At 57.2% G+C, this 15,485-nt stretch overlaps 2 protein-coding genes across 2 annotated transcripts in view; one reads left to right on the forward strand and one right to left on the reverse strand.

Moving 5' to 3' along the window:
* Dnah10 (dynein axonemal heavy chain 10) overlaps positions 1 to 3,733 on the forward strand; it is a 130,037-nt gene extending 126,304 nt beyond the window's left edge. The window contains exons 76-79 of the mRNA XM_020161470.2: positions 13 to 180; positions 1,535 to 1,715; positions 2,687 to 2,832; positions 3,318 to 3,733. Of these exons, the coding sequence (XP_020017059.2) occupies positions 13 to 180; positions 1,535 to 1,715; positions 2,687 to 2,832; positions 3,318 to 3,464 (642 nt within the window). The 3' untranslated portion in view covers positions 3,465 to 3,733. The remainder of the gene's footprint in view (positions 1 to 12; positions 181 to 1,534; positions 1,716 to 2,686; positions 2,833 to 3,317) is intronic.
* Positions 3,734 to 4,359: 626 nt separating this feature from the next.
* Positions 4,360 to 15,485, reverse strand: part of Ccdc92 (coiled-coil domain containing 92) — a 28,805-nt gene continuing 17,679 nt past the window's right edge. The window contains exons 2-4 of the mRNA XM_020161469.2: positions 8,602 to 8,748; positions 8,124 to 8,165; positions 4,360 to 5,679 (exon numbers count right to left, since the gene is read on the reverse strand). Of these exons, the coding sequence (XP_020017058.1) occupies positions 4,910 to 5,679; positions 8,124 to 8,165; positions 8,602 to 8,731 (942 nt within the window). The 5' untranslated portion in view covers positions 8,732 to 8,748 and the 3' untranslated portion in view covers positions 4,360 to 4,909. The remainder of the gene's footprint in view (positions 5,680 to 8,123; positions 8,166 to 8,601; positions 8,749 to 15,485) is intronic.

Raw genomic sequence — 15,485 nt, forward strand, 5'->3', positions numbered from 1 at the left:
CTCTGCCCACAGGCCTTGGCTGGGGAAGTCGGAATGAGCAGCGAGTTAGACGATGTGGCCAGGTCCCTCTTCCACGGGAGCATCCCCAACATCTGGAGGAAGCTTGCCCCCGACACCCTGAAGACCCTGGGCAACTGGATCCTCTACTTCCTGCGGCGCTTCAGCCAGTACATGCAGTGGGTGAGTGCTGGGCAGCCCCGGTCCTGGGTGCGAGGCTCTCCTGGACTCCCTCGAGTCACTCCCCGTGCCCCAGTAGCCACCGCTGTGAAAGTCCACAGGGGATCTAGAAACGTCCTCAGATCCACAAGCATATCTGTATCCTTTTGCTGTGTGACTCTGAACGCACTGCGCACTGTGTACGCCGTGTCCACGAGTGTGTCTTGGTAATGCTTCCACATCACTAGTGCGTTATAATTCTGACTTTTTTTTTTTTTTTTTTGGAGGGACTGGGGTTTGAATTCAGGATTTCCCGCTTGCAAAACTGGTGCTCTACCACTTGAGTCACATCTCCAGTTCATTTTGCTCTGGTTATTTTGGAGATGGGGTTTCATGAACTGTTTTTCCGGGCTGGCTTTGAACTGAGATAGTTCTGATCTCTGCCTCCCAAGTAGCGAGGATCACAGGCGTGAGCCACTGGTGCCTGGCCTGGCTCATTCTTTATGGTGTACTCCATTTAACAAATGCTCCCTACCCTTTTCCACCCATGGACACTTAGGTGGTGACTACATATATTTTGTTAGCACAAGCAACATTCTATGAATTCATAGGAATACACGAGCTTATTCCATGGCAAGTTCTGGTGGTGGAAGACTTGGATCACAGTGTGTGCACTTTAAGCTTTCAGGGGCTCAGCAGGTTTTCTTTCTTTCCCTCCCTCCCTCCCTCCTTCACTCCTCCCTCTCTCCCCCCCTCCCCTCCTGTCTGTTCCTCCCTCCCTTCCTTCTTGTTTTTTCCTTCCCATGCTGGGGTTTGAACTCAGGGCTTCACACTTGCTACACAGGTGTTCTACCACTTGAGCCACTCCACCAGCCCTCAACAGAGTTTTCTAGAAAAGTTGAAAGCACAGTATTCGCTAGGGGCCACATTGCCCAACTCTGCACACTGTGCATTCTTCGTTTTTTGGGCCTTTGTCTCCCTGATATTTTGCTTTACAGTTCTTTAAGATGAGCTGCGTGTTATTTGCTGGTAGACACTTGTGCTTTCTGTGAATTGTCTTTTTGCGCTTCGAATTTTGTTTACGGGACTCACTCCATCTTGTTCGTTGATATTTAAGAGCTCTTGATCAGAGAAACTTGCCCTTGTCTGCCAGTGCGGCACATGGTTCACTCAGCCTCTCCTGAGTCTTGTGACACTTATGACATTTGGTAGAAAATAATGCTCCATCCGGGACCTGGCGGGCTCCCATTGTGCCTTTGTCCCCCCACCCCAAGGTGAAATGTATCTTTTATCATGAGCTGATCTTCCACAGCCAGCTTTGACCCTGGCATCTGATGGGGGCCCCCTGGCTCCCGCCACTGCCCTGCCTTCTCTCCAGGTCACCGAGAGCGAGCCCAGCGTGATGTGGCTGTCAGGGCTACACATCCCAGAAGCCTACCTCACAGCCCTGGTGCAGGCCACCTGCCGGAAGAATGGCTGGCCGCTGGACCGGTCCACCTTGTTCACACAAGTGACCAAGTTCCAGGACGCGGATGAAGTGAACGAGCGGGCTGGACAAGGTAGAGCCAGCGTGGCATGGGTGCTCAGCCTTGCTCTGGGGTTTCTCCTCCACAGCCCAAATCAAAGGGACAAGTGTGGAGTGGCCCAGAACAAGTCTGAGTTTGTGCACCCCCCATGCTTGGGCATCATGGAGGCCTCTCTTATCTGGAGACCCGGAGCCAATGGGGGCGCTGGAGGGGACTTGAGCTGTGGTTGAGGGGACTTGTTCCTACAGACTTGAGCTGGTTGTGGGAAGTGGGTTTTTGGGTCAGAATTAGCAGAACTAGCTCTTGTAAAGAGTGGGTCGCCCTGTGGCTTCTCTGTCAACCTCAAGGGACCCAGAGCACATGTGGACTAGCTTGGCTGGAGTCACTAAGTTACGTGATGATTGAGTCCCTCAGGCTTTGCTTACTGACTATGCAAATGCAAGTGGAAACTGTCCCTGGGGCTATGTTGCCTTCGTCAGAGGCCACTTAACGCTAGGCTCAGAGGCCCTCTGTGCCACGAAAGGAGAGGGGACTTATGGGCAAGGCTCAAAGAAGCAGCCAGCTAGGTCTCATTGGCAAGTGTCCAGCTGCCACGCTGTGGGGCAGTCATTGTCCTCGCCTGTGTCTCTCTGCATGCCTGCAGGGCTTCCTCCCCGGCTTCCTCCCCAGAGGCTACGTTCTCTGAGGGGCTCCCACTTCCTGTTCTCCAGCCCCTTTGGATTGGAGGCATGGGGGCCGCTGTGTGCAACCTCTGACTGTTGCCACTCATCTTTGGGGCCTGATCCCAGACTCCTGGGGGGGACCCACTTGTACTTGCTCCAGCAGGGCCTGGTGTCCCCGTCTGGCTGTTCCTATAAAAAGGGAAGCAGGGAAAGGCCCGGCTGAGGCCCAGGTGTGTGGGGCTGGCAGTGATCCTGGTGTTGTGCTGTGTGCACACCTGCTGGAGGACATGCAGGACAGTAGGGACCTCTGGTACATCCGGCCTCTTTTTCTGCCATCCCCAGGGTGCTTTGTCTCGGGGCTGTACCTGGAAGGCGCTGACTGGGACCTAGAGAAAGGCTGTCTCATCAAGAGCAAGCCCAAGGTGCTGGTTGTGGATCTGCCCATCCTGAAGGTCATCCCCATAGAAGCCCACCGCCTGAAGCTGCAGGTGACAGCCACCTCCCTGCTCCCTGGCACTGAAGGGGAGACAGTGCTTTCCGTGCTTGTGCTGCTTAAAGTGGGGTGCTTAACCGGTGGGCCGGGGACCTTGGAGACAGAGGCCATGGAGCCCCTTCCTGGACAAATGCCTAGATGCACAGGTGTGTGTGGGCATCCATCACCCACAGGTATCAGGTTCAAGTTTAGATCCTGTGGCCTAGACGAAGGGGAAACCCTCTCCCTTCTTGTGAGATTCAGTGGCCACTGCTTGAATTACAAAGTGCTTACATAGGGTGTGGACAGAGGTGCCCTCTCCTTGGTCTTGGGCACCTTTGAGAGATCTCTGTATCCCTTGGGTTGGCTGAGGACAGCAATGTCAAGTCTAGGCCATGTGTGGTCTAGCATGAGAGCCACTGCCCGCCAGGACTTAGGTCAGGCCCCACCCCTCCCGTCATGAGCTCTGTCCTCGTAGGCTTCACCTGCTCTCCCTTGCAGAATACCTTCCGGACACCTGTCTACACCACTTCCATGAGGAGGAACGCCATGGGGGTCGGCTTGGTTTTTGAAGCGGATCTCTTTACTGTGAAGCATATTTCTCACTGGGTGCTACAAGGGGTGTGCCTCACCCTCAACTCTGACTAACCCTGGGACGGGGAGGACCTCGTGATGACGGTGTCACACCCATGGCTGGCAGCAGACGTGCTGCTGCTTCGTGACTAATTGTGGGGTCTCTGTCTGTCATTACTTGGAGTCTCTCTAGAGGCTGGGGGTGGTGCAGGGAGTTGGCACTGACCTTCCTTCTGTTCGAAATCAGTCACTTAAATCTCTATTAAATTAACTCAGGTGGCTTTGCTTTTTAAACCACATTTTAGAGGATTCTGTGTTCAGAGTAAAATTAGAGAGTATTTTAAGATGTGTTGTGTTTTCTTTCCCTTCTCAGAACTGCTGGCTTCTGCTGGTGTGCCACTGGCACCAGGGAGCACCGTGCCTGAGAGCCTTTGACCTTCTGGGTCTGTTCCTGCAGGTGCCCCCTGCTGGGAAGCCAATCAAGGCTGCCAGGGTGGGGTGGGTCGGGCGAGCCTCCATCTGAGCGGGTGGCAGGCTGGACTGACCAAGCCTGGCACTAGGTGACCACTCCTCTGCCTCCACCTGCAGCTGTGGTCTGGGGGCTAAGCTGCTGACCTCAGTGTTTAATTCCAGCCTGAGCTCCTCGCCTACCCGCCGTGGCCTGTGTGGGTCAGGTCACACCCAGCACCTGCAGACAGGCACCATTGGGCGTCCCCTCCTCCTAAACACAGGCTTGCCTAGCCGGCTGGGGGTGAGGATGGGTGGTACCCACGGGAGGGCAGCACTGAGCACTGGCAGGACAGAAGGCCTGAGCTTCTGCCACCACCTCAGGTGCATGGAACGTTCTAGGGACAGCCCTGGGCAGCGAGACCGTGAAGGCCGGGGTCTGCCACTACCCACCCCACCCCCCACCTCCCCGCCGCCAGCCTCCCTCGGGTGGTTTAATAAATAAAAGACACAAACCAGAAGGAAGGGGTTTAGAAAATAAAGTTTGTTGGGCTCTTGAACATTTTCGATAAAACTAAGGAAAGCGTATGAACACGCGTGGAGGTTGTGGTGCGTGAGGAGTACCGTCATCTCCTTTAGCTCGTGGTGATTATACACGGCTGCTCGGTGGTCGCTGCCGCCCTGGGAAGGTCTTGGGGTGGGGTCTCCAGGAGGGAGCGGGGCTGCCCCGCACGGGCTGCCCTGGACACGGGGTGGGGTCGGGTGAGACGTGTTGCTCCCATGTTGCGCTTGAGGCTGACTTGCTGATCTCGTGGATGTCGCGCAGGGATGCAGCCGGTGGCCTGAGCCTGGCCCACAAGTGCGCTTGGCTGGCGTGGGGTGGGATCAGAAGCAAGCGGTCGGGCGCGGAGGCCACAGCGCTGGGGACACGATCCTATTTGGTGTCAGTCGGGGGCAGGAGGGCAGGAGAGCCGTGACAGGTGGAAAAGAATTTGGCATGCACGGGAGAGGGGGCGTGGGCGAGGTTCCCTCTGGCGCTCACAGTGCATGGACGGCCGCGCTGCGCCCGCAGCTCACACAGTTCTGTCTGTCCCTGAGTGCTTCCGCACGACCTTCCCTCCGTTCACCTGGTCCACGGCCAGCGTCTCCACCTCGGGCTGGGCCTGCGGCGGGCTGGCGTGGTGGATGCGGTGAGCCACCCCGACGTGGGCCTTGTGCGGCTTCTCGCGGGCCGGGCTGTGCTGGCCGCTGGCACCGCGGTCCGAGGCGATGGGCGGGATGACAAGTGGCCGCTCCCGCAGCTGGACCTCGGCCGACTCCCGGGCCAGCAGGAACGGGGTGGGGTCGGGCATGGCGTCCACCGGCTCGCGCAGGTGGAGCTTGCGGCTCTCGGCGCCGAACCTGTAGACCTCCTCGAACTCGGGCTGCAGCGGGGCCGACAGGCTCTTCTTCATGCGGCGGCGGGGCGTGTCCGGCAGCTTGTCCTTGGGGGGCGCCGGCTTGTAGCTGGCCAGCGCGGGGCTGCCGGCCGGGCTGGCGTCCGAGGTGCCGCTGGAGCTCGCCAGCTTCTTCTTGGCGGCGTGCAGCTGCGAGGTCAGGTAGGCGACCGTGCTGGCCCGCTGCTCCAGCTCGGCCGACAGCAGGCTCAGCTTGTGACTCTTCACCTTCAGCTCCTCCAGGTACCTCTTCTCCCGCTCCCGCACCGTGTTCTCCAGCACAGCGATCATGGCGTTCTTCTGCTCCAGCTCCCTCAGCAGCTCCTCGTTCTCCTCCTGCTTGGCCCTCAGCTGGGCCTGCAGCTCCTCGCAGCGCCTCTTCAGCTCGCTGCCCCTGGAACCGTCGCCTGGAGAGAGAACACGCCGGGGCAGGTGAGAACCTGGAGGCCAGGGCACTCGGGCTTGGTGTGGCCCCATCCTCACTAAAGGGAGGCCGTCGGGGGTCTCTGAGACCCTCCTGGCTCTTGGTCCCCAGCTCACTGTGTAAAAGAATGTCTCCAAGTCTTCAAAGGCTGCAGAACTGCTAAGATCACATGTGAGCTGGGCCACCTGCCTGTAAGGTGGCGTTTATCCAGTGTTTGTCCGTTCAAAGTGTCAAGAGGATTCTGCGTGTGTAAAGCAGTGAACTCTGACATAGAGGAGGTGTGTCAGATGCCACCTCTCCTCTGCCACCGGTCTGTCTTGTCTCCTGCTCAGACAGGGAGGTAACTCCTAACCTGCCCTGCACCATAGGCCACACCCAGTTCTGTGGCCCACGGTGGGCTGTCCTACCCTGTCCTATACCAAAGGTCAACTTGGTCTCACACTCTGCCAGTGACCGCAGCCTATAACCCTGACCTCTGCCTCACACAGGCTGACAGTCACACCAGGTTGACACCCCTCACGCCACCTGGCTGGCCACTCTCCTTGCCTGACACAGGACGTCAGTGAGCTGTCCACTTCTCTCTAGTCATTTCTTGCAGCCATGGAACTTACCCTAAGTGTCAGCCTGAGTCACACGTGATGGGCCACCAGACATCCTTCAAGCCCACGTCTCTGTTCTCCTGCCCTCAACCTGCCCACATGCAGAAATTTCACACCCTCCGTGGCCTGCCGGCCAGTGGACATCTCCTCTCTGACCCCTCCTGCTCCTGCTTCCCACTGGTTCCCACCGTCCTGACCTCCTCAGCCCTTGTTTGGGGATCTTATTCCCGTTTTCTCCCCCATCCAAAATGGCTCCCAAAATGGAGTTTGCCTAGCAAACTCCAAACTGCCAGACTGCCTGCAAGCTCCTCTGTCCGCCTGAGCCCTAGGACACCCCTGCCTGCACTCTGCTGCCTCCTGGCCTGTCTGTTGTGAGAGCCACAGTCGACCTAACCCCAAACCTCAGGGCGATCACCCCTGCCCCCAGAACCCAGTCTGTCTGTCTGTCTGTCCTGGCAGCCCCGAGCCAGCATCTTCTGCCATGTGTCCTGCCAGCTGACTTGGAGCTACTCCAGGCCGAGGGCCACTGCGTCCTAACGAACTCATTGCACTGAATGCAAGTATTTCAAACCCCCCCTTGAAAGGGTCAGTGCAACACCATCTCCCGTGAAGCTTTTTGTTTTTGTTATTTTGGGGCCCAACAATGGGTTCTGAAACGTACTCTTGGAGACACGTGGCTCCAAAGCCACTTGTGAGACTCAGGACCCTGGCCACAGCTGAGGCCCTCCTACCCAAAATGCTGACTCAGCGCAGTCGTCAGACTGGTGCCCGTCTTCTTCCCCAACAGGCCTGCAGGTGACCACCTGAATTCCACCTGGGCCTCCCCCTCAGCCTCCTTCCCAGGCAGATCTGTAACCTCAGGCCTTTGACCTATCCTCAGCCAGATGCCGGCATCCTGGGATTCATCTCCCAGGCAGTGCTGCTGAGGGCCACTGGAACATTCGAGAACAGACTCCCTGCAGTGCTCATGTCCTGTTAGGGCCCTGAAACGACCACTTGTGGGGCACCCGTGGATGAAGACACAGGGTCTGAGATGTTTCAGACCATGCCAAAGTCCTCAGAGCTGTGAATCCACACCTCCTAACTTACACACAGCCTGATGGCGCTTACGCCACACAGAGGAAGCCATGAGAGGGCCAGGGAGAGGGCGACACAAGTCACATGAATGGCTCAGTGAGACTAAGGCTCAGAGGAGCCGTGTGCAGCTTCTATAAGGACTGGACTCACGGCCACTAGCTGCCCTCTCCAAGCCCCTAGTTAGGGAAAGGCATCTGCCTGAAACACAGACTCGCACTCCGAGCCACTCTGCGCTGGGAGCCGGCCATTGCCATAGGCGGAAGGCCTCTCTCTGCCTCTTCTTCTCTGGCTGCCATTGGGATTCTGCTTGGAGAGGCGTTTCTGGGACTGCAGTCCAGAGACAACTGGTCAACCATCCTTTGAGGCGACACAGCAACGGACTCACTTCCCCACCAGTACCAACAGCCCTTGCTCTGTGCAGGCCTGTGCCGGGCTCTGGGGACACACGGGAGATGGCGCCATTCTTACAGCGCCCCCCACATCTTTCTGTGTTGAATCACATCCAGGTTTGTTTCCTGATTACAGAAGGAATTCATATTCATTCTAGGAAAGTCAGGAAATCCAAAAAAGTGACTTTCATTTATGTCAATGAAAAGGAAATAAAATCACGAGTTCCAACCCCAGCCCGTGGGTAACTAAAGGGTCCAAACATCCTTCTCGTCATTTCTTGGGGAGCTCTCCACAGCACGTGACCAGAAATGAGTCATCACAAAGGACGTGCTGTAGGTCGTCAGCTCTCGGGAGTCCTTACCTGTCTGTTCGGAACTTTTGAGTGTCAGCTCATAGGTTAAATCTGAAAGGGAATTTCACACGTAAACATGGTCAGGGCTTATCCCAAAACCTTCATCAGAGCAAAACACGCAGCACCTCCCACGATCCCCAGCGCGTCCACCCAGAGTGAGCAGGGCTGGCAGCTTTAGGGCCACCATGAGAGCCGCACAAACACGGGGGTCATGGGTGACACCCCTTTCCTGGGAGCCCCTTCCCATCCCCCAACACATCCAGGTGACAGAAAATTAGTGAGCATCTTCTTCCGTGTATCACGCAGCTGCATTTGGCTCTCAGCTCCAAATCAAACAGCTGGTTGGGCGCTATGCCAAGTCGTCCAAGTTCGCAGTGTTCCAGAAAAGGTTCTGCGGCCTGCCGCTTGGACTCTGGGCTCTGCAGGGAGGATGGGGACATGTCAGGAGGGCCCCAGGTGGTGAGGACGTTCAGCAGGTCAGACGCACCTGTGCAGTGCTGCTGCAGCCGCCGGATCTCGGCGTGCAGCCCCTTGAGCGTGCTGGCGTGCTCTCGCTGCAGGAACAGCAGGTTCTTCTGCGCGCTGTGCAACTGGTTCTCCAGGTTCGTGGTGGCCATGCTGACATCCAGGTGACCTGCAGGAGACACAGATGCTGGTCACCGTCCCAGACAAAGGTTTCATGGCCCTGTGGCTCCAGGGCTCCATTCTAATCGTGGCAGCCAGCCCCCGGTGCAGGCCCTTCCGCCTCCACTCACGCAGCACCTGTGGCCAGGTGGCGTGTGCACCACGTCAGGCCTAGCACGTTTGAGTTTGCCCAGTATAGGGTTCCAGGTCGCTTCTCGTTACTGGAGAGGAACAGGATCTGGAGGTGGACGAACTGTGTGCTTGGAGATCACACAGCCAAGGGGTGCGCAGGGATTCAAACCTGGGGCCCCCAATTCCAAGTCCTACCTTCTCCACACGATGCCTGACCTCAGTGGTGACTGGCCCGAAGCACTGTGAGACTCCCTGACCCTGGTGCAGGGACGGGGACTGGGCAGAGCAGGCCCCCTGGGAAGCCTCTAGAATCATGCAAGGCAGGATGCAGGGGGAAGAGGTGGGCAGGGTTCTGGAGGGGAGCCCCTGCGGTCTGCAGAGCTGACAAGAGCCCGAGTCTGTCTTGGGAGCATCTCAGGGGCCCGTGTGGTGGCTATAGGATTCGGAGTCTGTCCCCAACCCCTGACCCCAGGCTTTAGCTATCTGCCACTCACTCAGCACTGTCAGTGTAACTCAAGAAATGTGCATAAGTGAATCCAGCTGTGTGGAAAAGCCACCAGAGTCTTCAAGAGGCCTTACCCAGCACTGACAAATGCCCAGGACAAAGGCGGGCTGTGTGCTTGCAAATTGTTCCTGTGCACACAGAGCCCGCGAGTGCATCCTGCCTAGGCCGAGGGCCCCCCAAGAAGGTCCATCTCAAAGGCTTCCGGGGTACAAAACATTTGAGGATGGCCTGGGGGTCACTGCCTGTCACATCTGCCCAGAATATGGCTTTGGAGATGATAGCACACCCAGACTGCCACCACTTCAGACGACACCGATGGCTCTTTATTATTTGTGAGACCAGTGGCATAATTGACACGGATCACTCTCTAAAGTGGCTCGCAGCTGCAATGGAAGGTGGCCTGCTCCCCCTGCAGACAAACTGAAAACACAGGGAAGGAAATAAGGACCAACGGACCAGGCTCGAGGAGACAATGACACACCCCCTTGGACTAGGATTATAAAAAACAGGGGGACATGTGAATTGGGAGGAAATGACAAGAGAAAGGAGAGATGACAGCAAACAGACCGCTCTTTTCTGGGGAGCATTAACGGGGCTACCCCATCAGAGGAAGCACTGGGCAAGGCCTGAGAAAGGCTCAGCTCTCTGAAGTTAGCATTCTACTTCTGGAATCTTCCAAAACCATCACTTCTGTGTGAAAAGAAGCTAGGAGGTGGGTCACCACAGGACAGCATACCTTGGAGAAGCAGAGACCAGCTTGGCATCCAACGGGTGGCTGGTTAAATAACTCAGGGGTCCATTCCCAGCCTGGACCTCTCTCAGAGGACACTGAGTTGTTCCCCAGAAATGGCGTTGCTCAGCAGAGCTGTGGGTAGCCTTTCACTGGGAGCAAGATTGAGGCTTCTGACCTGAAATCATCTCTGCTGCCACACAGACTCCTCCGGACAGAGCCACTGGGCCAGGAGTTAATTCGTAGGTGGCCTGCACAGTTCCTGAGACCCCAACACTGTGTGCTGAGCTTGTGGCTGTGACAGGAGGCACTGACAGTCACAAAGGCCAGGACAAGGAGGGGAGTGGCATGAGGAGCGGTGTGTACCCCGGATGGAGCAGGCCCAGACCCCGCCTGTCCCTCGCAAAGCATAGGTCCTACAGCCCAGCAGCCTCAGTGCCAGAGAAGGGACAGCCAGTGAGCTGCAGACCTCCCCAGAGATGCCACGGCGTCCCTCAGCTCAGCAAGTCCAGCGCCCATCCCTAGGGCCAGCCAGGCTTGGGCTGTGGGGACTCCACACGAGAGGCACAGTAGGCTGAAGTCTCGAATCCAGGTTTTGGGGATTCAGGTAAGAGCCAAGCCCCCATTTCAGGGCTTGCCGTTGAAGTGAGGAACAGTCTGAACTGAGCCCTACTCTGCAGGCCTGGGATGACAGTGGAGCCACCTGGGCCTGGAGTACGAATTCCGCAGGAGCGCTATCCTCACTCTGACCCCAGCACCGCCTGTCCGTCACCTGGGTCCCACCCATTGGCGCCGGGCCTGGCGCGGGTGGGTCGTGGTGATGCTCCTTTGACACTAGTTCTCAAGTCCGTTCCTGCAACCCCTCCCCCAGTTCTCCACCGCCCCTCTCCCCTCCCTGGCCTGGATCACAGCAGGGAAACCGGCCTGTGTCCTCTTCCTCCCGCTTCTGTCTCCACACAGCAGATGGAGGGAGTTTTAAAACACAACTCAGTAATGACCCTTCCGCAGGTCCCCTGTTCACCTGGCACTGTGCCTGCTCCTGTGCCCTCCCTGGCCCTTCTAGGACCCCAGGCCCCTCCGCGCGGCTTCCTCCAGGCCTGGTGACCTGCTCTGCCTCCAGTGGCTCCTTCTCTGCCCAGCGCACTCTTCCTGTCCTTCTGGCCCGGCCTTTCCCAGGATCCTTCAGGTCTCAGCCTAAGCTCACTCACTTCCTCCTGAAGCTCCAGTCCCTAGACTCAGCTATGCGCTCCACGGCCCTGTCTAGACCCAGGGAACTGTGGGTGCCACTCTCAGTGCGTGTCCCCTACCAGTAACTCACATGCACTGCAGGCTTGTCCCTGCTGCATCCTGGCGCAGTGCCCGGCACCCAGGAAGGCCGAGGTCAGTGGCAGTGGTGAATTGCGGGACCCACGAGTCCCAGTGCCCCACAGTAGTTCACAGACGCCCCTTGCCCAAAGAGAACGCCACGGACCAAACTAGTCTAGAACCTCAGAACAGTCTCGTCCGGCCTGCGTATGCATGCGTCCACACACGGCACAAATGCTGGAGGAAGGGAGTGGACTAGGAGGGCCTCAGTGGCCACCCTGTCCCAGTCATGGTGCGATTAAATTTCACTGGTGACAAATTTAAGTAAGTAGTCAGGTTCTAAGTGCCACAGAGAACCAGTGACCCTGCATCCTACACCTCCGTGTTTCATTAACCCACTGCGGTCTTTACAGAAGTAAAAGCGTGTCCCGTGTCCTCAGAGTCTCCCATCGTTACAGGCAGGCAGTCTTGCTACGAACCAACCCAGGGTGCTTGGGAAGGCGCCATCCTGCAAAGGGTGAGACTGGCCGGTGAGCTCTGTCATCAGCAGTTTTTCAGCCCTGTGACCTTCCTCCCCATTGTCCACACCCCAGGCCAACCTCAGAGGCCCCAGCAAAGAGGTCTGGCTGTGCAGGGTGTCCTGCAGTCATCAGGACAGACAAGAGCCAGACAGGTCCATCTGGGGACCAAATTACTCATTCAGTTCTACAGGACAGCGACACCACTGAATTCCCAGAGGACAAGAGCAGCTGCCCGTGCCTCCTCACCACTGCTGTAACTGAATTCTCCAGCAGACGGACAGGAGTGATGCTGGCAACCACCATTAGGCCAAGGAGACCCGGCTGAGAACGCAGATAATTCGGTGGAGAAATGGAGCTGGTCCCAGAGGCTTACTGGAGACTCTCGGCCTGGCGGATGAGCCAGACACCGAGTGTCTGCGCCCATGACTAATGCGACCTGCCCAGAGCTGGTGGCCAGAGACAAAGGGCAGCGGTCACGGGGCACGGCTCGCACACGCTACAGATGGTGGGCTCTCCAGATTCAGCCTCTGCCATGAACTGATCCAGCAGGGCCTGGGTTCTCCCCCTTCTCCTCTCGGAGACACTGCCCTGAGCAGCCGATGACAGGTCCCCAGTGACTGGCACTTCCTGGGCCCCACCCCACCCTGGGAACAGACACAGCTCTGCAGTCTTTGTTCCCAGACAAGTCCAGCAGAAGCAGGGGAATGAGCGCCTCATGACAAAGTCACCGTGACCCTAAAAAGAAGACAAGGTCACCTTGATCCTAATAAGAAGGGTGGGCCACGTGGCCACTGGCTCCTGATCACTTCAGTAGGCAGAAAATTTCCGTAAATTCAGCAATTAGACTTGAATAGATTTTCCATCGTATTCTGAGACGGCACAGAAAAGCTGGCCACACAGCCCCTGTGTGGAACTGTGCTGTCCCCTGGTGCTGACAGATCTCTAATGGAGGCCTCCAGAGGAAGGACCCCAACCACTGACTGTTCCCAGCCTGACGACAAATGGCCTGTCAACAGCCAAGTGTAATTCCCACCCCTAACTCAAAGTGCTACTCCTTCCTGTCCGGGCACTGATGTATAATAGTGATCTAACCATTTTATTTATGGACCTTTCTCCTGTCTCAGCACAAAGTGCCTTCCCATCACTGTCATTTGTTTTCATGATCCTCCTGAGGAAAGCGCTCACTGGCACAGAAATCCTAAACCAAGCATCGCCTGGAGACCTGCAGCTCTTCCCGGCCTGGGTGGGGCCTGTGTGCAAGGTCCCACGGCTGGGAGGATCCAATTCCACCAAGAAACTCAGACCCTTTCTGATGGTACACATCAATCCCCACACTCTGAAACCGCAGAGCAGCCATTTTTGCCCCGGAGGGGAAGGTGAGACTCCTCCACAAAGCCTGAGGCCAGGCAGCGCAGGGTGACAGCACCACAGTGCTGGGTGACAGCACTGCTCACCCAGCTCTCCACGCTCCTGGTTAGGAAATCCCCCTGTTGAAAGGCACTGCCATCCCCAAGGACCCACCAGCAGACTAGCTTTTAGGACCGGCAAAGTCTCCTGGAGGTGGGCTTCGTGGGCCTCCCCAGCACGCTGTCAAAGCAAGGCTCGCTTAGGAAGAGAGCGTGGGCACCCTCCCCTCGCCCTCCTCCATCCCATGGCACACGCCTCTCCAGGGCCAGGCTGAAAGAGCCTTCTGGAGGCTGAGTCAGCACAGGGTATCTGGGCAAAAAGCAGCTCAGCCCGGCCACCTCTGCTGGAAACAGTGTCACTGTGACGGTGGGGAGGAAGCACAGCCAGACTCTCCTCTAACCCAGCTCCCACCTTTTTTTTTTTCCTAGCACTGGGTTTGAACTCAGGGACTCGCACTTGTTGGGCCCCACCCTGGCCCTTTTACCCTTCCCAAAATACAGTCTTCTTTCAGCACCTCTCACATGTGCACCCCAACTTGCCCAGGTTTCCACACGAGCACACGCTGCTCACCTGCCTCCCTCTGATGCTCTTGGGTCCGAGTTCCATGTGCCCAGAGGCCCTGCCTGGTCAGCCTGGCCCTGCCTAGCCTTGTCCCCACCTGGTCCCCCATGGCTCTGTGCTCATCCACACTGGTGTCCTTTGGCCCCGTGGCGTCTGCACACTCTCAGCACAGGGCCTTTGCACACCTCGTTCCCTCTGTCTGGCTGTTCTCTTGGCAACCCTACTCAGCCTCCGCCCTTCCCTCCCGTCTGGACTCACGCGCTACGATGCACCTCAGATATATCCTTCCTAATGGTGCCGAGTGGAACAAAATCCATTACATCGCCTCAATCAATCGACTGCATGACCTCATCCCAGAACGCCTCCACAAGCCAGAGCCGTATTTCACAGCGTCTACGTTTTGTAGACTGAAGAAACGGAGCAGCTCTGGTAGGGAAGGGTCTTGCTCCCCTGCTATCAAAAGCAGACGTGTCTCTAGCTGAACACAAAGCCCGCAGAAGCAGGGTTGTGATGTCAGCACCTGCAGAAGCAGCGCCGGTGCCCAGGTGGCCGCTGTGAGTCAGTGACAGCGAGCTGTTTCAGATCCCACTCACACTCCATTCTCTCTCCGTGACGGATCAGGGCCCTGGGGTCCCCACGCCTTTGCTTTCTGAAAGACCCTGTCCCTATGGCCACTGTGTGGCCCTCACCAGACTGCCAGCATCTGAGCATTGGGCTCGAGGTCCCCCAGGGGGTTTGTGGGAACCTTCTGCCCTGCTCCCTGTCCTGCCACTTAAGCCATCAGGACGGCGAAGGTGGGGGCAAGGTGGCCACGTGGCAGTGCCAGGTACGGCGGTTCAGAGTGGACGCAGGGTTCCGAGAACACCTAGGGTTACAAGAAACAGTCACAGCCGAGCACTGGTGGCTCACGCCTGTAATCCCAGCTACTTAGGAGACAGAGATCAGGAGGATCATGGTTCGAAGCCAGCCTGGACAAATAATTTGTGACACCCTATGTCAAAACGACCTTTCACAAAAAAAGGGCTGGTGGAGTGGCTCAAGGTGTAGGTCCTGAGTTCAAACCCCAGTACTGCAAAAAAAAAAAAAAAAAAAAAAAGGAGTCCCATCAGCAGGCCAGCAACCCGTGTCCAGACTGAGAAATCAAGGCCTGAAGGAGCCTTGCTGCCGACATTGGGAAAGAGCGTGGATGGACAGGCAGGGCTGTTGGGAGTGCCAGCGTGTCTGGGCATGGCATCTGGGCACACGAGGCACAGCACAGTTGGTGCTCTGACTGCTTCCTGCGCACCAAGCAAGCACAGAAGTGAGCCAGCAGACAAGTTCCCGTCCCTTCCTCAGGGGACCACGGCAAAGCACACAGAAGCAATTTCTGGTGGCATTTAGTCCATTTTCACAGGAGAATTGCGTTCAGGAAGAGCCAGGCAGGGCAGGCGCCCTGGGGGACAGTAAACCTGCTTCTTCCTGTGAAAGGATTTTTAGCGTCGGGCTAAAAATGGCCCGACGCTAATGAGGCCATCACTCTTAGTCCTGAGCCCCCGCTTTTCAGAAAGGACCCCCCCCACAACTGAAATGAGTTTGGACGCTGCTCT

The sequence above is a fragment of the Castor canadensis genome, chromosome 18 (assembly GCF_047511655.1).
Source record: "Castor canadensis chromosome 18, mCasCan1.hap1v2, whole genome shotgun sequence".
Classification (NCBI taxonomy): Eukaryota; Metazoa; Chordata; class Mammalia; order Rodentia; family Castoridae; genus Castor; species Castor canadensis.